Here is a 23621-nt window from a genome sequence, read left to right on the forward strand (position 1 = left end):
CTTTTGTCAGATATATGTATTGTGAGTATTTTCTCCCCATCGAGGGCTTTCCTTTCATTTCTCAAGTGTATTTGTTAATAGCAATGAATAGTTCTTTGAAGAAAAGAACCCCTAAATGCCCGGCGATGTTATACAGGACCTGGGGAAAAGGCTGGTGAGAGAGGGCTGGATCAAAACAGGAGGATGTAAAATTATACTTGCATCATGATCTCAACTATTTTAAAATATGCATTGGAAAAGAGGTGGAGGGAAACCCATGAAACACTGCTTTGGCTGATTCTGGGTAGTGAAGTTATGCTCTCCTGTATTTTATTTTATTTTGTTTTTTTTTTTTTTGGTGGTAAATACACAGAATATAACGTTTACCATGTTCACCATTTTAAAGTGTACTCCCCAGTGACATTAAGTTAACTTACCATGTTGTGCAGCCATCACCACTGTCTACTTCCAGAACTTTTTCATCCCCCCAAATGGAAACCGTGTGCCTATTAAGCATTTATTTCCCATTCTCCTCCCACCAGCCCCTGGCAACCACTACTTGCTTTCTGTCTCTATATGCCTGTTATTATTTTTTAAATATACATTTGGTTTGCGTTGCTGTGAGCTGTGGAGTAGGCTGGCCGCTGTATCTCCGATGAGACCCCTAGCCTGGGAACCTCCTTATGCCGTGGGTGCAGCCCTAAAAAGCAAACAACAACAACAACACACACAAAAAACAGAAAAAACGAACAAAAACAGAAAGCAGAAACCAAGAACCACAAAAGGATGTCTAGAGAAGGGAAAGCCCAAGCTGCGAGGAAGCGTGCCAAGCTCTGCGTCGGAGGGAGCGAGGCGTAGATTTCATTTTGTGACAATAGCTAACTCTGTTCAGCTCTGACTGCACTGGGTGCTCTTCTCGCCTGATTCCTCTCACGTATCGGGGGCTACCACCCTAGCAGCCAGATTCTGCTGTTATGTCCAGTGTATCCACGAAGCTGAGTCTCTTTCCCAAGCCCATTTTCTCTGACATCCCCCACCGCGCTGGGAGCTCCGTGTGGCCAGAGGCCGTATTGGTTCCGGTTCTGTCCAGTGTGGCCCCAGCGCATCCTCGTGGTCACTGAGAGTTGTGGACGAAATGCATGCGGGTGGGCGAGAAGTGACTTTGCTGGACCTCTAGAGTCAAAAGAATCAGATGGGTCTCGAGGTGTAGCCTCAGAGTCAGAGGCAGGCTGGAGGCAGTGCAGCTCAGGGACCGAGTCTAGCGCTGTGAGAACATATCGGAGCGGTAGATTCATGAGGTCCCTCATGGCCTTAATGACCAGGGCGGGAGGAGAGAAGTAATGGCCAGTGACATTTATATAACGTGTTACAGTTTACACAGCTCTTGCATGCGCATTACCTCATTTAATCCGGAAGGAGCAGAGGGTGGGGTTTCAGCACGTGGCCCAGAGTTCGCCTGTGTCTGAGTTTGCATCCTGGCTCCACCACTTACTAACTTCGTGACCCTGGAAGGATTATGTGCCCCCTGTCCCGCTTACCTTTGGGGTGCATGGAAGACACTGAGAGTACCCGACACGTAGATTTGGTGTGATGATTAAATACAGTTCTTCGAATCGTGCCTGGAGCATAGTAAGCACTAAATAAAAGTGGGCTGTTATTACTTAATCCTCTCAAAAGGCCCTGGAGACATATGTAGACATACCCTAATTTATGCGCCACTCAGAAGGATGGAGTGACCTGTCTGAGGGCATAGCAAGAAGGTGGGGGGGGGCAGGGCTTGAACCACATCTGTTTGACTCCAAAGCCCTACTTTTTCAGCTCCTTCATGCCACCTCCACTGATATGCACTTTGCCTGGGCTCCCAGGCAGGAGAGGTAAATTCTGCTGTTGCCGGCTATGCTCCAGGATGTTAAAAAAGCCTGGACCCACATGAGGTCGGATAGCTGAGAGGGCACTTTATACCCTGCCGGCGTGTGATGAAAATAAAGAATTGTTGTTCCTGGTACTTGAACAAAGTCATTAAATTTTTTTCCTAGCACCCATTCTGTTAACAGCACCCTGATTTCCCTTGGGGGGAACCACAGCTCCTGCCCTCAGTGCTTAGGATCATGCCTGGCTAGAGGTCTGGCCACTGTGAGCACCGCATCTGTTTAGCCATGGGGAGAGCGGAGGGATCCAGTCTGAGGGCCACCAGGCTTCCACTGCAGGACTTTGAGCAGAGCTCTCAGGAAGGAGGCATCTCCTTTCGTCTGGGGGGGGGGGGGTGTAGCGGGCAGCTCCAGAAGATGTGTTGCCACCACAGTGGGGGACCGTCTGCCTGAGAATGGGATCAGCCAAGAGGGAAGAGATTGGAGAGATGGCGAGAGCAGAGAGGGAGAGAGAGAGAGAGAGAGAGAGAGAGAGAGAGAGAGAGAGAGAGAGAGAGAGAGAGAGAGAAAGAGAAAGAAAGTAAAGAGGGGAGAGAGAGCGAGAGAGAGAGGGAGCAAGAGCCCAGTGTCCCCTGGATTTAACTGAGCCTGAGTTTTGATCCATCTGGACTACTCTGTTTTGCTTCTTTCCTGAGCACCTCCTCATTTCCTAGCACTGGGCTTTATTGTCATTTTGTCCTCTTTAGTGTTCCAACAGCCATTCAAAAAAGGATGTAGTAGCCCATATGACAGAGGGGGAAACTGAGGCTCTGAGTGATGAAAGGATTTGGCCCAAGCCCTCAGGTAACTCAGGTCCTTCTGCCGAGGGCTCAGGCACTTGACTAAGCAGGCCAGCCACACGGTCAGAGTAAAGGTCTTTCCCTGCCCTGAGGCAAGGATGCTCATCGTCTTGGAAATGTCACAACAGAAGGGATTTGGCTGCCCTGAAAAGCGTCTCCTTTGGCTCCATCCCTCAATTATCCTCTGACAGCCAGATTTGGACCAAGTTGGATTTAATTCATTTCACAATTTTGTAGAACAAATTTGTGGATTAAGGGAACAAATTCAATCCACATTTTTATTTGACATCATCAAAAAATATGACACGCAGACTGGAAATGAACATTCTTGGTCTTGGAATAATTTCCATGGAGTCTAAGTCCCTGATTAAGGGTATTAAAAAAAAAAAAAAAAGACCTTATTTTCCCAAAGACCTTTGGGAAGCTGGATCCAAATCTTACCTGAGACCTGGGATCTGACCCTTGGGTTTAGGCTGGGCCGCAACACCCATACCTGAGATGTGATTCTAGCAGAAAGATTCTACCTGGACCAACAAATTTTCATGTTAGTGCCAATTGAAGCAGCCTGCACCTTCTCTGAACTCTTAGGTCAGTGCATATCTAGCTCACTTGGCAATTAATGAGGTGCCTTTGGCACGTCACCCCCAGTGGCTTTTAAAACAAAGTAGATATTTCATTTCCTCCACCCTCTGTTTCTTGGCTTCGTGATAGAAAGAGCAGCTAGCTATATGTGGGCAGGCAATGCAATTTCTACCTGACATGTATATATATACCTGACATGTAATAGCATGCAGCGAATATTTACTGCCTTAGAAATTGAATTGGCATATGATTCCTTAACAATAAAATAATAACCTTTTAAGAGAGAGAAGACATTATCTTGGCTCCCTTAATGGAGGGGAGGCTGTGAAGCACACTGGGTTAGGGTGAGGCCTTGATGCCAGACAGCGTGGGTTTGAATCCTGGCTTCCCCTTTCTCGATGGTAAGATTTTCACAGTGATATAACCTCTCTCTGCCTCAGTTTCCCCTTCCATCCACTGGAAATAACCATAGCACTTGACCTGTTCCTGACCTATACAGGAGCCTAGGAAGCATTCTCTAAATGTCAGCTCTCGCAATTTTATTATCTCTTCCCAATAATCCTAATGTTCTCATGAAATACATATGGCTAACACACAGGTGGACTTTACCTTATCTAATTCTTGCCTAGGTTATCAGATTCTCATCTTTAAAATATGGATTATCTGAATGATTGTGATTTTTTCCCCCCAGTATAGAATATATACAAGTTGAAGGAACAGGAAAAAAATCTGACCCCAAACTATAAAACAAACAAACCCATTAAAACATCGAATGAATCAGTGTTGGCTAAAGAGAAGAGCTTGAGGCAGCATTAGGAAGGCTGCCAAATTGGTCTATTAAGCAAAAGAGAGAGAGGGAAGAGAACCATCAATTAAAATTAATTGAGAGTTTTTCATTGTTGTGATGCTGACCTCATGCTCCGGGTGCTTGAGACAAGGAAAAGAAATGCGAATAATTGAGTGGTGGTGACCTTTTTCCTCCTGGCCACTTTCCCTTTAACCAGACCCAGCCTGTCTCTTCCATCTTGCCCAGGTGGGCTTCTTGGGTCAAGAACTGACTCATGGCTTGGGTTCCCCTTTGCTGAAAAGAGAGGAAGTCCAGAGGCCTGGTGAACAGCTATCTAGACCCTTCTCCCACATTCTCATCCCTCAGCGCACCGGGCTGATTACCCTTTCAGAAGGCATCCTAGTTCTTGGCACTTTGGCACTTTTCCCCCACGCCAAGCCTCCATTTCCACCTGGAACTACAGTGGTTTGCTAAGGGGCCTTGTTTCCACTCATATTTGTTCCCTGAAATTGCCATGTCCTGACTTTTCTGCTTGTTTTTCCCATTTGTTTTCCCCATTAGCCCATAAATGTCTCATTCACCAGTGGCTGGTGCACGAATGGCCCAATCAGTACTTCCTGACTGAGTGGAAGGAGCTGGCAAGAGTTGCTTTCTTTCCTTTCCTGGCATATGGGAGTTCCTGGGGCAGGGACTGAATCAGAGCCGCAGCTGTGACCTATGCTGCAGCTGCAGCAACGCTTGTTCCTTTAACCACTGTGCCGGGCTGGGGATCAAACCCACACCTTCGCCCTCGCAGCCCCTGAACCACTGCAGTTGAATTCTTAACCCTCAGAACCAACATGGGAGCTACAGAGCTGCCTTCCTAAGCAAAAGACTTTTTCCTCTCCCCAGAGGAAATCTACTCTGTAGATATGAAAGTGAGCCTCTTAATAGGTCTACTGGGCAACATTTTGTTAAACTCATTCAAGTGATAAGACTTCAAAGTTATAAAAAGTAGTCATACTCTTCTTTTCAGGTGTGTCATTTGTATTTTTCACACCTGGGAACTGAAGGGAGAGAGGGAAATATTTTCCAGTTGGGGTGTCGGCGCATCTATGGTGATTCTGGTCAAGCCCCTCCCACCTCATTCTCGGCAACTGTGTTCAGCCTTTGGATGTTTGTCTCCCACAGTTCTGCTTCCTCGATTGACTCTTGGGGCTCCAGGTCCAAGGGCTGCTGTGATTCTCTGCCTTTCTGGGCCCCTTTGAAATGTAAATCAGGTCATCCCTCGTGGTCCAGCGCCTCTGGTCAGGAAGGGGCCCAGGCTGTTTCTAGGACGGGGTGGCTCTGTCCTGGAGCATCTGGTCCTCCCAAGGTCACTCAATCCAAAGGCGGGCTGGCACAGAGCCTGGCTCCGCGCGGGAAGCCCCAGTGACTGAGATGGGTCCATTACATCCCATCCACCCCCCACCCCCACCGCTGCTGCCACCGCCAGAATTCAACCTGGGAAGAGCCGACAGAGTCACACAGGCAGTAGAAGTTGGAGGGTCTCGAGGAAGGGAGAGCAGCCAATCAGAGATGTGAGGACGCAGCAGCCCTGACGACGGGATGTACAGAATGGAGGGCAAGGAAGCCACTGGCAGCAGAAGAGATGGGGCAGTCGCACGAAGGGAAGCAGAGACCCAGAGAAAGCCTAAGTCAAGGAAAAGGTGGCGCACTGGAGGGGAGCTCCTGGATTCTTGAAGCAGGGTGGGTACCTTGGATACACGAAGGCTGTCCTGTTCCCGTCTCCACTGTCCCCGGTCGTGGTATGTTCTCGATTTCTGTAAGATTCTGGTTTCCTTGTGTCTGAACTACCCCGAGGGTCTGGCTGTTCTTTATGGGCTCACAAGGCAACAACCCAATAGTAATCACCCTCAGTGGGTCCCTATTAGGCACTGTGTTGGGTGGAGGGGGGGGAATGGGTGGCATCAGAGAGCTTTCAGGGCATTAATGCCTCTGCTGAAAGGCTCTGCTGTTATCCACGGGGGTGGTCCCATCCTTCAAGGATCTAGGCTCTGTTTTCTTTCTTTCTTTCTTTTTTCTTTTTTTTTTTTTTTTTTTTTTGTCTTTTTGCCTTTTCTAGGGCCACTCTCGCAGCATATGGAGGTTCCCAGGCTAGGGGTCGAATCGGAGCTGTAGCCACCGGCCTACGCCAGAGCCACAGCAGCGTGGGATCCAAGCCCACAGCTCACGGCAACGCCGGGTCCTCAACCCACTGAGCGAGGCCAGGGATCGAACCCGCAACCTCATGGTTCCTAGTCGGATTCGCTAACCACTGAGCCATGACGGGAACTCCTCTGTTTTCTTTTTTTTAAAAATTATGTATATATATTGGGAGTTCCCGTCGTGGCTCAGTGATAATGAATCCAACTGGTATTCATGAGGACACGGGTTTGGTCCCTGGCCTCACTCACTTGGATAAGGATCCGGCGTTGCCATGACCTGTGGTGTAGGTCACAGTCACGGTTTGGATTCCGTGTTGCTGTGGCTATGGTGTAGGCCGGCCGCTGTAGCTCCGATTCAGCCCCTAGCCTGGGAGCCTCCATATGCTGCAGGTGCGGCCCTAAAAAGACAAAAAAAAAAAAAAAAATTTGTATATATAATTATATATATATATAAACACACGCATATATAAAAACACATATATAAACATATATACATTATGTTTTATATCATAATTATATATAAACATCTATAATTGGTATTTTATATACAAGTACATATAATATTTAAATATCACAAAACATATATCTCCATATATACACATTATTTTACAGATACAGTAGAATTATGCCTTGGTTGGGGGCTAATGTCTAAAATGTGTTTTAGACTAAAATTGTATATAGTGAAATTTATGCCTGAGAGCCCTTTAAAGTACCCATAGAACATACTTGATTTTGGACCTATAACTATAAATTGCATGGTAATAGTAAATATAAATGCAAGGAAGTATGAATTAGCCCCTTGCTGTAGAACTCTTGCTGAAATAGCTGCAAATGTGAAAAAACAGACTCTGGTTCCCACCCCGCTGCCAACCAATGACCATAACTAGCAAAGACTTTTTTCCAGCCCAAATGACAATTGATTCATTTCTCCTGGCAAACGCATTGCCGCACCATTCCCTGTAAGTCAGATATCCTCTGAGATTATTTTAATTGGAGCCCTCAGGACTTTCCAAAGACTTGAGGTGGCCCTAATAATGGGGCAGCTGTATAATAACACCATTAAAAGAGAACACACGAAAAAATCACAGGAAGGGGGAGATAAGTACTCTAAAAAAGTGAGGCTAATTTAATTCCTGTAATGGACAACTCAACTCTGAGCTTCCTGGAAGCTGAGGGAGAAAGGGAAAATCCTAGACAAGCATTCTCATTGTTTAAGCAAAATAAATTCATCAAAAGAGAGGGTTTCTGTCATAAGCACTTAAAAAATTAAAAGCCATTCACAATTTTATCATCGAGATATTAGTGTTATTTTTACTTGTATACACCATACTCCAGTTGTGTCTGCAGGCAAAATAATAGGTAATTTTATTTAAAAGATATCTGAATAGGCAAAACATTCACATAGTTTGAAACTAGGAAAGTGTGAAGAATAAACCGTGACGTTTCCCTCCCCTCCTTGCCATACATTTGCCTAGATTCAACCCCCCAACCTCCCCCACTTAGAATCCACCTAGAGCTTGTGTGCATATTCAATAATAACATCATCATCAACCGTAACATAGAGATTCTTATCCCCACCTGCTTCTTACACTTTGATTTCTTTCATTTCACACATCTTGCAGACTTTTCCGTATGAGTAGGACAGGCTCCTCGTTCTCTTTCTTTTCTTTTCTTTTCTTTTCTTTTTTCCTCATTCTCTTTCATCGTTATAAGGTATCTCACCATTGGGATGTACTATTATTTACTAGGGCCCTGCTTAAATCATTTTCATTTGGGTCGTTCCTTTTTTTTTTTTTTTTTTTCTTTTCTGCTATTGGAAGCACAGCTGAGGAGAATAACTCACAAGTATGGAGTTTCACACATGTGCATATCTATATGATAAATCCCTAAAACCAGTTGCTGGGTCAAGGGGTGAATGCACTTGTGCATTTGATAGCTCTCACCAAACTGCCCCCCACCCAGAAGGGCTTTGGCAACTTAGGCTTCTAGCAGCAGTGTCAGAAGGTTGAGGTGCCACATAATATCTGTACACTCCAGACCCAGCACCCCCCTGCTAACTTCCCAGAAGGAAGGAAAAGGAACGTGAGAAGGGAAGAGCTGTTTATCGGGCACCTGCTACAAGCCAGACACACACCATAGATACATGTTTGAAACTCACTGTAATCTTGTGAAGCAAAATTTTTTTCCCTGATTCTTACCAATGAGACCGTTTTATCTCAGAGAGCTTAAGGAGTTTAGCCCAGTGCCTCAAGGAAGTGGAAGAGAAGGGTTGGGACCCCTTGGTGGCTCTGAGGCTGGTGTTGGTTCCTGGGCACCAGAATCCTGCTGTGCGGGAGGGTATCTCAGCAGAGCTCTGGTGTCTTCCTGACCTGGCTTTAGCTTTCATTGACCCACAGCGGCACCAACAGAATTCTTAGTGTCTCAACTATTTTATTTTCTTGGCTGCCTTGAACTTCACGTGTCACAGCTCAGCCCTACTTGGCAGAACCCCTGGCAACCCTTGCCTCCCTTCCACTTGGCTTCCTGCCCCAGTCCCAGCTCTGACCCCTCACAAGTGGCTTTTGCGGGTTGAGCAGGGTTCCTCTGAGTGCCCCTCTCCTAGGAGGGCATCCAGCCACTCCTCCAGGTCCCACACCAGCCGCTCCAGCTCTCGCACCTCTTTCTCTAGCTTCTCCAAGAAAACGTGCAAGTTCTCCTTCAACCAGGTCCTGATGACCCTGATTGGCCCTTCTGACGGGTCATTGGCCTGGTATTCAAACACCTGAAAGACAGATACCAAAACTGCATCGTGAGCTTTTTTCATGTAGACACCCCAGCCCTTGGTGCTGGTTTCAAAAGTTTCATGAGCCTTTGCACATGCTCTTCTTTTTGCCTGAAGCACCTATCCCCACATTCCCCATGCAGCCAACTCCTCCCCATCCTTCAAGACCCAGTTCATCAATGACACCTCTGGGAAGCCTTCTCAGATTTCCTCAGTACCTTCTTGAATATGTTACCTGGGAAGTCATAGGATTCTGGGGGTAGCTGCATTCTCGGATCCTTTCTGATCCCTCCCAGTTTCTTCCTGAAACAGGCACAAACACCATCTCTTAATAAGGTAAAGGAGCGGGAGTTGGAATTAACTTGGTTGGTCATCCCAGTGGGATGAAGAGGGTGGGAGAAGGCAAGCTGTGGAGGTCCCCTTGGCATGTAGCCATCTCCAGAATACACTCCTGACTCCATGTGGACTTGGCTCCTCCCTCCTCAGATTCCAGAATGCTCACCTGATATCCCTGTGCCCACATACAGCACCAAGATCAGCAATGCCAACAGCGTCTGGGGGCAAGAAGAGGAGGAGGGGGGAGATGAATCCTGGCAGGTGGACAGTCATATGTGCTAGGCATGGGGCTGCTCTAAGATCATTGTTGGAGCTTAGCTTTTTTCTAGTTATCTAAGTCATGCATGCTACTACAAAACCCTGAACCTTGCAGAATTAGATCACATGGCAACTGACTGACATTCTGTTGGTGTTTTCCCTCCTTTCTCCCCACTGAGAAGGAAAGCCCACCTTTGTTCTCATTCCATGCCTCACTTTTGCATTTTTTTTTGTTGTTTTAAAAGAAGTCTCCTTTATTGTGGTATAATTCGCATACGACAAAATGCACATGTCCAGTTTGATGAGTTTAGACAAATGGGTACAGTTATGGACTACCACCCCAATCAAGATCTAGAACATTTCCATCATCCTAGAAAGTTCCTTTCTGTGCTTTTGCAGTCAACTCCCTCCTTCCCCCCACCCTGCCACAGGGAACTGCTCATCTGCCCTCTGTCACGAAGGAGCAGTTTTGCCTGTCTTGTGACTTCACGTAAATGAAACCACATTATACACTTGTTTTGTAGAGCTACTTTTACTCAATATAGTGCTTCTGGGATGTCTCCGTGTTTTTGTGTTCAAGGTTATTGATGAGTAATATTGTATTGTATGAATATAGCACAATTAGTTTCTCTACCTGTTGATGGGCTTTTGAGTCGTTTCTAATTTCCAGCTCTTGGGAATAGAAAGAACACTTGAGTGTAACTCTTTGTGTGGACGTATGTTCTCAGTGTGATTGGTTTAATATCCAGAAATGCAGATACTGGGTCATGTGGTAAGTGTATGTTTAATTAGATAAGAACCCGCCAAATTGTTTTCCAAGGGATTTGTACCATTTTTCTTCCTACCAGCAGCACGTGAGAGGTTTTAGTTGCTCCACATCCGTATTGTCAATCTTAATTGTGGGCATTCCATTGGTGTGTAGAAACAACTCAGTTGTTTTTGTATGCATTTTCTCAATGATGAACAAATGTTGTCTTAATCTGCTCCCACTGCTATGAAAAGTACCACCGACTGCATGGCGTATAAACAACAGAAATTTATTTCTCCCAGTTCTGAAAGCTGAGATCAGGGCCAGCATGTGGGTTCTGCTAAGAGCCTTCTTCCAAGTTGCAGATGGCCATTATCTTATTGTATCCTCACATGTTGGAGAGCAGAGAGAGCTCCCTGGGCTTTTTAAAAATAAGGGCACTAATCCCATTCATGAGGGCTCCACCCTCATGACCTAATCACCCCTCAAAGGCCACACATAGTACTGTCACATTGGGACTTACATATGAATTTGGGGAGAACAGATTCAGTCTATGACAGATGTTGATCATCTTTTCATGTGCTTATTGATAATAATTCATATATCTTATTTTGTGGTGTGTCTTTTGCTCATCTTTTACTGGACTCTTTGTATTAAGTTGTAATAGTTCCTTATATATTTTGGATATAATTCCTTTGTCAGATGTTGGTATTTTGAATATTTTCTTGTCTTTTCCTTAACAGTGTGATTTGAAAAAGTATCAATTTTGATAAAGTTCAGGTCATCAAAAAATTTCCCTTTATGATTGTGCTTTTTTGTGTGCAATCTAAAAAAATTGGGTCTACCTCAAGATTTCTCCCGTGGAATAAACCTATATATGCGGGTCTATTTCTGTACTCTATTCTGTTTCATGGATCTGTACCTCAGCATCTGTATTAGTTTTCTGGGGCTGCCATTGTAGAATACTGTAGATTGGATGGCTTGAAGCACAGACATATATTTTCTCACCATCTGGAGACTGAAGTGCAAGATCAGAGTGTTGGGAGGGTTGGTTTCTTGTGAAGCCTCTCTTGTTGGCTTGTAGAAGGCTTCCTTCTCCCTGTGCCCTCACAGGACCTTTCCTCTGTGCATCTCTGATGTGCCTTTCTCTTCTTATGAGGACATCAGTCCTATTGGAGTAAAGCCCCACCCTTAGGGCCTCATTTAACCTTAATTACCTCCTTAAAGGTTTTTATCTCTAAATATAGTCATGTTGAGACTTCAGTATATGAGTTTGAGGGACACGATTCATTCCATACAACTTCATTGTCGCTGTGCTCTTCCATTTAGGTGTATATCTGTCTTGCATCAGTACCTAGATGTGCATTGCAATCTAGACTAGACTACTATAGCTTTACAGTAAGATTTGAAATCAGGTAAGTTTTTCAACTTTGTTCTTTTTCAAATTTGTTTTGGATTATTCTAATCACTTTGCCTATTTCTGTATCATTATCAGTCTATCATCTGTCCATCTTTCTAAATATCTATCTATCCATGCATCCATCCATCCATCTCAACAATTTCAGTATCTGCAAAAAAATATGTTGGGATTTTGACTGGTATTACATCAAATTTATAGTTCAGTTTGGTAAGAAATAATGTCTTAAAAAATACTGTGTCTTGCAATCCATGATTATGGTATATCTTGCCATTAGATTTTCTTTGATTTTATATTGTAGTTTTTAACAATAAAAATCATCTTTCTGAAGTGTTTTTTGGGTTTTGATACTCTCATAAATGGTATTGTTTTTATATTTTCCTTTTCCAGTTGTTTGTTGCCAGTCTGTAGAAACAGTTGGTTCTGTGTATTGTGGTTTAACTAATTCTAATAGTTTTTTTTCTGGTAGAGTTTAGGATTTAGTATATAGAAAATCAAGCTGTGAAGAAAGTTTTACCTTATCCTTTCAAGTCTTTAAAAAAATCTTGTAGCTTTTTTAACTTACCTTGAATATTGACTTAGGGTCACCAGTAAAATATCAAATAGAAGTGGTGAATAGACATCCTCATTTTTTTCCATATCTTAGGGGAAAAGGATGTAATTTTCACCATTAGTGGAGGTGGTTGTGAATTTTTTTATTGTTGCTCCTTATCAGGTTGAAGAAGTTTCCTTCTATTCCTGCTTTTCTGAGAATTTTAACATGAATGAGTGCTGAATTTGGAAAATGCTTTATCTCTGTCCACTGAGGGATAGTTGAGTGTCCCCCCTCTTTTCTTCTGATTGTGTAGTAAATTGCATCGATTGCTTTTTGAATATTGAAACAAACTTGAGTTCCTTCAGTAGACTCTATTCGTTCATGCTGCATTAGCCTTTTTACAAATTGCTAGATTTGGTTTGCTAGTATCAGTTGAGTTTTTTCATCTATGTTCATGATCAATTAAAGTTTTTTCTATAGATTTGTCATGTTTGTGTGTCAAGGTTGTGTTGCCCCCTTAAAATGACTTGGGGAGCATTGCCTTTTCTCTATGAAAGAAATTTGTGTAAGATTATTGGTATTATTTTTTCAAATGATTAATAGAATTTATCAGTGAAATCTTTTGGGCCTGTAGTTATTCAGACTTTCTATTTCTTCTAGTTAGTTTTGCAAGTTGTATTGTCCAAGAAGTTTGTCCATTTCACCCAAGTTAGCAAATATATTGGCATCAAGTTATTCCTCGTATTACCTTAGTGTCTTTTCAGTGCCTGTGGGAGCTGTCATGATAACCTTCTTTCGCTCTTGATACTGGTGATCTATATTTTCTCGTCGTGGCACAGTGGTTAACGAATCCGACTAGGAACCATGAGGTTGCAGGTTCGATCCCTGCCCTTGCTCAGTGGGTTAACGATCCGGCATTGCCGTGAGCTGTGGTGTAGGTTGCAGACGCGGCTCGGATCCCGCGTTGCTGTGGCTCTGGCGTAGGCCGGTGGCTACAGCTCCGATTCGACCCCTAGCCTGGGAACCTCCATATGCCGCGGGAGCGGCCCAAGAAATGGCAAAAAGACCAATAAATAAATAAATAAATAAATAATAAATAAATAAATAAATTAGACTATGTAGAAATTTACCAATTTTATTAATCTTTTCAAAGAAAATGTTTATTCATTTTCTTTATTATTTTTTCTCTTTCCTTAATTTCTGATTTTATCTTTATTGTTTCTTTCTTTTTCACATTGAGTTTAATTCTTCTTTATTTCCTTCCTAATGTGGAGACATCGAGTATTGCTTTTTTGCATGTGTGTGTGTGTGTGTGTGTGTGCGCGCGCGCGTGCTTTTTAGGGCTGTATGTAGAGTTTCTCAGGCTAGGGGCTGAATTGGAGCTACAGCTGCTGGCCTACGCCACAGCCCCAGCAACATCAAATCTGAGCCGCATCTGCGACCTAAGCCACAGCTCACAGCAACGCCGGATAATTAACCCACTGACCGAGGCCAGGGATCAAACTCACAACCTCACGGTTACTAGTCGGATTCATTTCCATTGTGCCACTACAGGAACTCCAACTATTGCTTTTAATGTTTTCCTTTTTTCCCCAATTAAGGTTTGTGTGTGTGTGTACATGAACACGCGTGTATGTCCACATGCAGGTATGTATGTGTATGTTCTCAGATGGATTCCTAGGGTGTCAAGGAGTCTCTTCATTCTAGTTGGGTCAGAATTCCATCCACTTCCAGCACTGCTGAACTTCCAGTATCGCTGCGCTCAACCCATGGCAGCTGCTCTCTGGAAAGCTGTGGCTAATCTAATCCTTTGTGTGCACATCCCAGCCCGCAGCCAAGGAGGCGTGGGGTTCCCCGTCTGGGTGTTCAGGGTCCCCTCAGGGCACAGCTCTTCGTCCTCTCCACTGCCTTGTCCTCCAGAGTCTGGCTGCTTCAGGTGCCCAGACTCCGGAGCTCAGCAGTTGTCTTTCTCAGGGGTTGCACTCTTGTGCTGTCTGTTGCAACCTGAGCATGGTTGCCTTGTCCATTTTGTCAGTTTTGTGGCTGCTTACAATGGATGGAGGGCTAGTTGGGCCTCTGGTACCATGTTAAGGCTGCAAGTGGGTCGGGTTTTGGTGCAGGAGTGAAAGGGCTGTCTGGAGAAACACTGCTTCCTGGCGCTTGGGTCAGTGCAAGACCGTTCAGGAGATTCTGATGGGTGTGCCGGGATCAGGAGAGGAAAAAAGCGAGAGCTTTTGCAGAGGTGGCAGAAGATAGAGGGGGAGTCTGAGTCGGGGAGGGGCCTGGCACCCTCTCCTTGTGGCCTCGTGGTGTGGCTCAGAGGCATCAGCGCAGGGAATTCAGACACCTGCTTTCAACAGATAAGGCGTGTTGGGACAGTGAGTGTCAGGGGCAAACAAAAGTGGACAGAAGATTAAGGCAGACGCAATAGTCACCAACACCGAATTTGCCCCAAACTCACTAGATGTGGGCTGAACCAGATTTAATTTGATGTGAAATAATGCATTTCTTATGTACCCGAGTTCGTGAAGCAAGATTTAAACTGGTTACCACAAACAAAAAATATAAGAGATTTGCATAATTTGCCTCTCCCCCGGAGAGTTTTCTTAAATATATATATTAGCAACTATATTATTACTGTTATTAACTTTAAGTAAGTTACATAGCAATAGCGTGACTGAGTCTCACAAACACACAGATGGGTGAAAAAGCCAGGTGTAAAGGGACACACTGATTTCATTCCCAAGAAGTTCAAGGACGTACAAAGCTCATCCGACAAGAGGAATCAGGAACATGGTAATGGGTGGGCTGCAAGCTGGGAGGGGGCCTGGAGGGTTCTTGGGGTACTAGACGTGCGCTGTGGCTTGATGGGTAGCGGCTGCCTGGGTGTGGACCACCCAACATGAAATCACTGTACACTCAGCTTAGGGCACATTTTTCTTTCCTTAGCAATGTTCCCTGGGACTCTCTTTGTCTAAGATACGTAGACTCTCTCATTCTTTATACTGGCTGATGAGCATCCCCTGGTCTGAATGCGCTTCTATTTCCTTAACCAGTCCTCTGTCAATGTCCTTGACGGGATGATGTAAATGTGCTTCACCAGCCCGCTTGCTGTAGGTTTTTTGTGTGTTTGTGGAGCAGAGGCAGAGCTCTGCGGAGGACATGGACTAAGTTTAAGTTTTAGTCCTTGTCTTGTGCTTTTCTGGGGCCCGAGCCAAATCATTTCTTCTGTCTGAGCCTCAGTTTCTTCATCTGTAAGAAGGATTTGGATATATGCTGAAAGGCCTTTCAAAAAGGGAGGGGGAGGACATCCATTTGGGAAATGCTGCGGTAAACAAAGTTACGCGGCTTTCCTTGCTGCAGGACTTGTCAGAGCCTTCACGATGTGAATGAGCTGTGCAAATCTCCAAGAGGGGAGTGAGGGCATCAGTGTTGTCCAAACCATAGGACTTTTCTAATGGCTTTTCTAAAAGGAGCCTTCCTGGGGTGTGGTATCCGTGGAACACTTTTTAGCAAAAGCTGTGGCATAATGGGAGCCCCACAAGCAAGTCCTCCATCTTGCTGTGAGGTCAGCATGAAGAAGGCATTGGAACATGTGTATTAAATGTACGCGTTAACAAATCTTTTGAAAACATACGTGGGTCAGTCATCTATCGCTCTGCTTAAAACCCTTCAATGGGGAGTTCGTATCGTGGAAACAAATCCGACTAGGAACCATGAAGTTGCGGGTTCCATCCCTGGCCTCACTCAGCGGGTTAAGGATCTGGCGTTGCCGTGAGCTGTGGCGCAGGTCGCAGATGCGCCTCGGATCAGGCGTTGCTGTGGCTGTGGCTGTGGTGTAGGCCAGTGGCTATAGCTCTGATTAGACCCCTAAGCCTGGGAACCTCCATCTGCTGCGGGTGCGGCCCTAAAAAGGACAAAAGACAAAAAATTAAAAACAAAAGCTCTTCAATGGCTTCTTACTAATCTCAGACTAAACCCCCACCGCTTTCTACCTCTTGGACGGTGTGCAGGACCCAGCTGAGCTTCCCAGTCTTCTTTTATATCCCTCCCTCATTTCACCTGGGAGGCAGGGGAGTGCAGGGTAACCTGGCTAAGGGTTCTAGAATCAGATGGACCTGGTTTCAGGTCCAGATATGTCCCTGCTGTCTGCCCTTTTGGCCTTTCTGAGCCTCCAGTTTCCCTGTGGGTGAATGAGGTTGATAACAGGTGCCTTTCGAGAAAGTCAAAAGTCATGAGAGAGAGAGAGAGAGAGCGAGAAGCACCAGGCTGTGCACATAAATGCTAACATGTCCCATTTTGACAAGATCCTATTTGAGGGTTGAATTTCAGCCCTAAGAACAAAGGCTCCAGGTACCTCTCCAGTTCAGGTATAGTATCCTGTTTATTTCAGTGCATTCATTCATTCACCACCTATTATGCACCGAGGGTCATTTAAGGCGCTGGGAACATAGCAGGAAGCTTAAATAAAAAACGCAGCCCTCCCGGAGCACACCTTGTGCTGTGAGTGCGGAGAGTTAAATAAGGAGTGTCAGTAACGGCTTCTAGAAGCAGCGCCTGGGCCCTCTACTGTGTTCCACCAGGTTGGGCTCCAGGGAGAGTCAAGCCGAAACCTTCAGTCTGCCTGGAGTGGCAAAGGGAGCCCAGGGGGCAGGAGAGCAGTGTATACCTGGGCTGGCCTCACCTGCTTCCTGTCCTCACAGCGACTGTCCCTTCTCTCAGGCGCCACTCGCCCTCTGCTGCCCACCTGCTGGAGCACCATGGCCTCACGTCAGGCTGCCTGGATGGAGCGGGGTACCCCCACCTCCTGGCTTCTGTTCCCCAGGCTTCCCTTAAGCAATGAGTTCTGATGTCACAGAAGGTGGGGACAGCGAGGCCCCCACGCTGTCACCACCCCATCCCTCACTCTTTTTTTTTTCCCAGATACATGTACAAAAACAGAGCCCCAAAAGAAATGCACTGAAAGGTTATATTTCAGGATGGTGATTTTTCTGGTCATTTCGCTTCCATATTTTCTAATTGTTAAGAAAAGGCAAGCCTTTAAATACAAAAACAATACAGTACTTTGAATTGAAGTCTTTATTGAGGTAGTTGTAGTTGCACATGTAGTTGTAAGAAACAACTTACAGGGTGTCCTGTGTCCCCTTTACTCAGGTCCCTCTGATGGTAACAGCACGGGAGTACAATAGCACAGCTAGGATACAGCCATGGATACAATCTGTCAATCTTACTAAAATCTCCCTCCCCAGCTTCACTTGTATTCATTTGTGTGTGTATTTAATTCAAAATAATTCTGTCCCATTGGTAGATTTCTGTACGCAGTCACAATACAGAATTCCCAAGCCGCAGGGTCCTGTGTTGCTCTTTGGTGTCTGCCCCCAACCCCTCTGCTCCCTCCCTCCCTGTCTCTGTGTCCTGGCAACCACTGATCTATTGTCCACTGCTAACATTTTATCTTTTCAAAAATATTTTATCAATGTACTCAAAGAATCTGTTAACTTTGGAGACTGGCTTTTTGGTGCTTAGTTGGGTCCCCTGGAAATTCATCCCAATTGTCAGGCAGCTACAGTTCATCTTTCTTGCTGTGTAGTATTCCATGGCAGGGATGTGCCAAAGTTTACCATCCACCCACTGAAGGGCCCCTGTGCTGTTTCCAGTTTTTGGCTCTTATGGATAAAGCTAATGTGGACATTCTTGTACAGACACACCTTGGTTTTTTTTTTTTGTTTGTTTGTTTGTTTTTTTGTCTTTTTGCCTTTTCTAGGGCCGCTCTTGTGGCATATGGAGGTTCCCAGGCTAGGGGTCTAATCAGAGCTGTACCCGCTGGCCTATGCCACATCCACAGCAATGCGGGATCCGAGCCGCGTCTGCGACCTACACCACAGCTCACGGCAATGCCAGATCCGTAACCCACTGAGCAAGGCCAGGGATTGAACCCGCAACCTCATGGTTTCTAGTCGGATTCGTTAACCACTGCACCACGACGGGAACTCCAGACACACCTCGTTTTATTGCACTTTGCAGGTATTGCGTTTTTCACAAATTGAAGGTTTGTGGCATCCCTGCATGGAGCAAGTTGATGTGTGCTATTTTCCCACTGCATTTGCTCACTTCATGTCTGTGTGTCACATTTTGGTAATTCTCACCATGTTTCAAAACTTTTTAATATTATTATGTTTGTTATGGCAATCTGTGATCAGTGATCTGTGATGTTACTATGACTTGCTGAAGGCTCAGATAATGGTTGCACTTTTAGCAATAAAGTATTTTTTAATTAAGGTATGTACATTATATTAAACATAATGCTATTGCACACTTGATGGACTACAATATAGTGTAAACGTAACTTTTATGTGTACTGAGAAACCAAAAAATTTGTGTGACTCACTTTCTTGTGATATTCATTTGGTTATGGTGGTCTGGAACCAAAACTGCAATATCTCTGAGGTCTGCTTGTGCAGGTTTTTTGCATGAACCTGATTATATGGTAATTGCATGGTAATTTTATAAGACATTGTAAACTATTTCGTAGAGTGGCTATACCATTTAACATTCTCTACAGCAGTATATGAACAATATATGAAAAATGCAGTTTCTCCTCATCTTCACCAGCATTGATATTTTCATTATTTTTATTTTTAAGGTATTTTAATAGGTACACAGTGATATCTCACTGTGGTTTGGACTTGCATTTTTTTGATAGCTAATTATGTTGAGCATCTTCTCATGTGCTTATTTGCCATTTGCACCTCCTCTTCACTGAAATGTCTATTCATATCTGCTCATCTTCTAATTGGATTGGTTTTTTGTTTGTTTTATTTTTGCAGTTGAGTGTTGAGAGTTTCTTATATATTTCAGACACTGGAAGGATGTACAATTTGTAAGTGTTTTCTCCCAGTCTGTAGCTTGTCTCTTCATCTTCTTCACATGGATTTTTGCAGAGAAAAAGGTTTTAATTTTGATGAGGTTCAATTTAGCAATTTTTTCTTTTATGAATCATGTTTGTGTGTGTGTGTCTCAGATCTAAGAACTCTTCACTAGCTCTAGAAGCAGAGGATTGCCTCCCATTTTAAGAAGTTTTACTGTTTTATGCATCACATTCCAGTCCATAATCTGTTTGGAGTTAATTTTTGTATAAGATGTGAAGTTTGAGGAGATCCTGCTGAATAGCATTGAGAACTATGTCTAGATACTCATGTTGCAACAGAAGAAAGGGTGGGGGAAAAATGTAATTGTAATGTATACATGTAAGGATAACCTGACCCCCTTGCTGTACAGTGGGAAAATTAAAAAAAAAAAATGTGAAGTTTGGATCAAGGTTTTCTTTTTTCTTTTCTTTTTTTTTTTTTTTTTTTGCCTATGGATTGGATGTCCATTTGCTCCTGCACCATTTGTTAAAAATGCTTTCCTTCCTCCTTTGAATTTCTTTTGCATCTTCATCAAAAATAAACATATTTTTGAGTGGGTCTATTTGAGCATTTTTAAGTGGGTCTATTTCTGGTTCTCTATTCTGTTTCATTGATATCTGTAGTGATCACCACGCTAACACTAACTGTCCTGATTATAGCTATATGGTAAACCTTGATATTGAGTAGAGTGATTAATCCCATCTGTTTCTTTTTTTGTCAGAATTGTTTTAGCATTTCTAGGGCCTAAGCCTTTCCCTATGAAATTTAGAATAAGATGTTTATGTCTACCCAAAAAATCTCACCAGCTGGAATTTTGACAGCAATTGCATTAAACCTACAGATCTTTTGGGGGATAACTGTCGTCTTTACCATGCTGTGTCTTCCAGTGCATGAACATGGTATACCTCTCCATTAATTTAGGTGTTCTTGGGTCAGCGTCTTGTAATTTGCAGCATGCAGATCCTATATACGTTTTGTTAAGTGTATATTTAGGTTTCACTTTCTTTGAACTTCCCTCATTGTTTAAAAGCCTCAGTTAACCAAAGAAATTTCATGTGTTAAGGAATCATTAATTTTCAACATTTGATGAGCTAACTTTCCCACATATACACAGTTTCAGATTAGCACCCAGATGACTTTTATTCATCGAGCATCTACTATATGCTAGGCATTTTACTAGTTTATTTTATTAGATCTTCTCCAGGCTATAATTCTGTAGGTAGTTGGGGATTAAGTCTGTTTTACTAGCCGTCGTATCTCTAGGCATAATGCAGTCTGTTACATACTAAATGTTCAGTAAAAGTACTTGTCGAATGGATGAGAATGAGTAACTTCAAACATGAATTTTGAGAGGCCCTGAGCTTTGTCTGGTGACTGCATTTTTGTATTCGTAGTACTTGGATAAGTAAATATTTGTTGAATGAGTAAAGCAGGTGGTATGATTTAAATTTTACCAGTGAAAAAGCTGAGCCCAGGGCAGCCGAGGAAGCTTATTAGCCGTAGTAGTATCATGTGCTGAGTTTTGATTCTGTTCCAGAACCCAGGCTAAGTGCTTTCCATACATTCCTCTCATCTAATCCTCTTAACTGTCCTGCAAGATTGGCGCTGTCAGTCTTTCTGTCTGGATGTTACGCTCCTTCTTCAAGCTCATACGCTCTGCCAGGGATCTGAGTGCAAAGCCTTTGGTTTACTCCAAGGGGTTAACGGAATTTTAGCCCAAAGCGAAGGAAATTGCCATTCTCGTCATCCTTTGTGGCTTTCTTGCGGTTGAGTAGATGTGGGTGTCCCATTAAACTTTCTGAAAGAGCAAAAGTAGCTATATTCCCTCCTTCCTCTCCAACTCTATGACGACCCCAGTTTGGCACTCAGGAATTTCAGACAATATCTAACCCTTCTTCTCCTCCCTTCTCTTGCCTGTTCTTTTTCTTATAATCACCCACAGCTAGGATATTTCAAGACATTACTGCGTACAGGGCTCTGTGCTCAGTGCTTTATATTATCAACTCACTGTAGTGTTATTTCAACTCTGAGTGGTAAATGATAGTATTACCCCCATTGTATAGATGAGGAGACGGAGGCTCCCAGTGGTTAAGTCACTTTCCCAAGGTTACAGAACGAGTTAGTGAGAAGCAGGGCTGAGATCTGAGCTCAGCAGGTCTCATTCCAGCGCCCAGGCTCTCTATTTTTGGAATACAGTTGACTTATAAAGTTGTGTTAATTTCAGGTATGTAGCAAAGTGAATCACTTATATATACACCTGTAGCCATTCCTCATCGAGGTTACCATACAGTACTTGCTAAATTGCCCTGTGCTGTACGGCAGGCCCCCGTTAGCTGTCCATTCTGTATATAGTCGTGTGTGTGTATCAGTCCCAGCCCTCTGGTTATGCCTCCCATACCATGTTTCCCCTTTGGTTTGGAAATATTGGAATCTGTTTCTGTTTTGTAAGTTCTGCTGCCCCTTCCATGCGAGAACTCAAGATCAGGAAAAGAAAGGGATCTGCCCAAACCTGTTGGACAAAAGGGACCAGATCTCAAGTCTCTTGCTCCCACCCGGGGACTCTTCCCAAGGTCATCTGCGTCATCTCCATGGACTTGCACCTAGGCAGCTACGGGCCTCTTGGGCTTGACTTCGAGGAAACGTTTCAAACGTGAGATGCAGACACTCAGAGGCTGCCTGCGAAACTAATTATGGCACATCGAAAGTAATGAATTACAGCCACAGAAGGAGAAGACAACTGGAACCATTTGCCTGGCCATCCAACGAATTCTTCCAGGAAACTGCTCTGAAGAGCAGTGATGAGTTGGGGATCTGGGCTAAGTTCTGAGGGCCCTTTCCTGGGGCAGAGAAGAGAGAGAAGCCGAGCATCCCTGCCTGGCGGTCAGAGTGCATCCCAGAAGCTGGTGTGGGCAGGAGGCTGGGGCAGGTCAGCACTGGGTGTGGCACCTCCCATCCACCCTTGCCAGCCAGCCCTCCCACTACCCAGCCCAGGAAGAGGGAGGGGATGAGAAAGGAGGGAGGTGTGGTGGATGAGGGAATGAGGCTTCCTGAGTGAATGTGGGAGGGAACGGGGAGGGAGGGAATGAATGGAAAATGTGTGGGTGAAGAAAGAGTTCCCGCAAATCGTTAATGGAAACACTACACCCATGAAAAAAGCCATCTGCCTGGTACCTAACAGGCGGAGACCAAGCAGTGCTCTGGGCTTGAGTCCTGTCTCCCAAGCACATCTGGGTTTGAATCCTAGTGTCACTGTGCTTCGGAGTCTCAGTTATCTGAAAAAAATGAGACCAGTAATAACATATGTCTTGGGGGGTTCCTGGGAAGGCCAGCTGGGATGACCTGACTGAAGGGTGCCTGGTTCAACATAGGCACCCGGTTAGTTCCCCTCCGTCTCTCCCTCCCTCCGCTCTCCTTTTCACTCTCCTTTCTTTTCCTTGCTTCTCCGAGTGTTTGTGGACAGACTGCTTCTGTGCCAACTCGATGCAAAAGTCTCCCCTGGTGACGTGAGAAAGCAAAGACGCTCTATGAAAAGTCTGTCTGGTTTGGGAGGGACATACACACACACTCTACAGAGAACAGATCATCCACAGGGACCTAGTGTCTAGCGCAGGGAACTCAACTCAAATATTCTGGAATAACCTGTATGGGAAAAGAATATGAAAAGAGTGGTTATGTGTACATCTATAACTGATTCACTTGGCTGTACACCTGAAACTAACATAGCATAGGAGATCAACTATACTCCAATATAAAAGAAAAATTATATTATAAAAAGAAAGGGGCATTCCTGTTGTGGCTCAGTGGGTTGGGAACCTGACTAGTATTCATGAGGATGCGAGTTCGATCCCTGGCCTCTCTCAGTGGGTTAAGGATCTGGTGTGGCCGCAAGCTGCGCTGTAGGTTGCACACGCGGCTCAGATCTAGTGTTGCTGTGGCTGTGGTGTAGGCTGGCAGCTGTAGCTCTGTTTTAGCCCCTAGCCTGGGAACTTCCACATGCCGCAGGTTTGGCCCTAAAGAGAAAAAATTAATAAAATAAAGTAAAATAAAAGGGGTATCTATCCGGAAAACTGATACACATTTTCTAACGGGGCAAGCCTGGATGGGAGTTGGGCCTCGTGGGGTGTGGAGGAGGAAGACAGGGTGGCTGCCGGAAGGAAGGGGTGGTTTTGGCTCACTGAAAGGGAGAGGAAAGGACATCTGAGGAGACTGAACATCGTGGGAAAAGACCTCCCAAGCTGGGGCTTACACTGGAACCCGGTCCTAACAGGGATCTGACCTGTATGTGTAACACAATTATAAACTCAGAGGCGTGGAGGTGCTGAACAATTAATAAAAGGAGAGGAGTGGGCCGGGGGTACAGCAAAGGGCCTGGTGGGGACTGCGGCAGATTTTCCTTTTTTTTTTTTTGCCATTTCTC

At 44.6% G+C, this 23621-nt stretch overlaps 2 protein-coding genes across 11 annotated transcripts in view; one reads left to right on the forward strand and one right to left on the reverse strand.

The window, feature by feature from the left end:
* Nucleotides 1-23621, forward strand: part of LOC106508654 (uncharacterized) — a 239023-nt gene that overhangs the window by 57548 nt on the left and 157854 nt on the right. The window lies entirely within an intron of this gene.
* On the reverse strand, nt 8790-17058 carry SMIM23 (small integral membrane protein 23). Its single transcript, XM_021076822.1, has 4 exons — nt 16981-17058; nt 9505-9556; nt 9238-9305; nt 8790-9002 (listed from the first exon to the last, which is right to left on the reverse strand). The coding sequence occupies exons 1-4, from the start codon at nt 17056-17058 to the stop codon at nt 8790-8792; spliced, it is 411 nt and encodes a 136-aa protein (XP_020932481.1).

Source organism: Sus scrofa, chromosome 16 (assembly GCF_054392235.1).
Source record: "Sus scrofa isolate SSC_HxYL_T2T_F1_AM1 chromosome 16, Sscrofa_HxYL_maternal_Yorkshire_Landrace_v2.0, whole genome shotgun sequence".
In the NCBI taxonomy this organism is placed as follows: Eukaryota; Metazoa; Chordata; class Mammalia; order Artiodactyla; family Suidae; genus Sus; species Sus scrofa.

Bases quoted from the DNA above. Each gene is read 5' to 3' on its own strand.
- SMIM23 (XM_021076822.1), bottom strand. From the start codon at position 17,058: ATGGTGCTCCAGCAGGTGGGCAGCAGAGGGCGAGTGGCGCCTGAGAGA. The intron at 9,557-16,980 runs GTGAGGCCAGCC...TCTTGCCCCCAG, and splicing joins GCTGTGAGGACAGGAAGCAG to ACGCTGTTGGCATTGCTGAT. The intron at 9,003-9,237 runs GTAACATATTCA...TCTGTCTTTCAG, and splicing joins AGAATCCTATGACTTCCCAG to GTGTTTGAATACCAGGCCAA.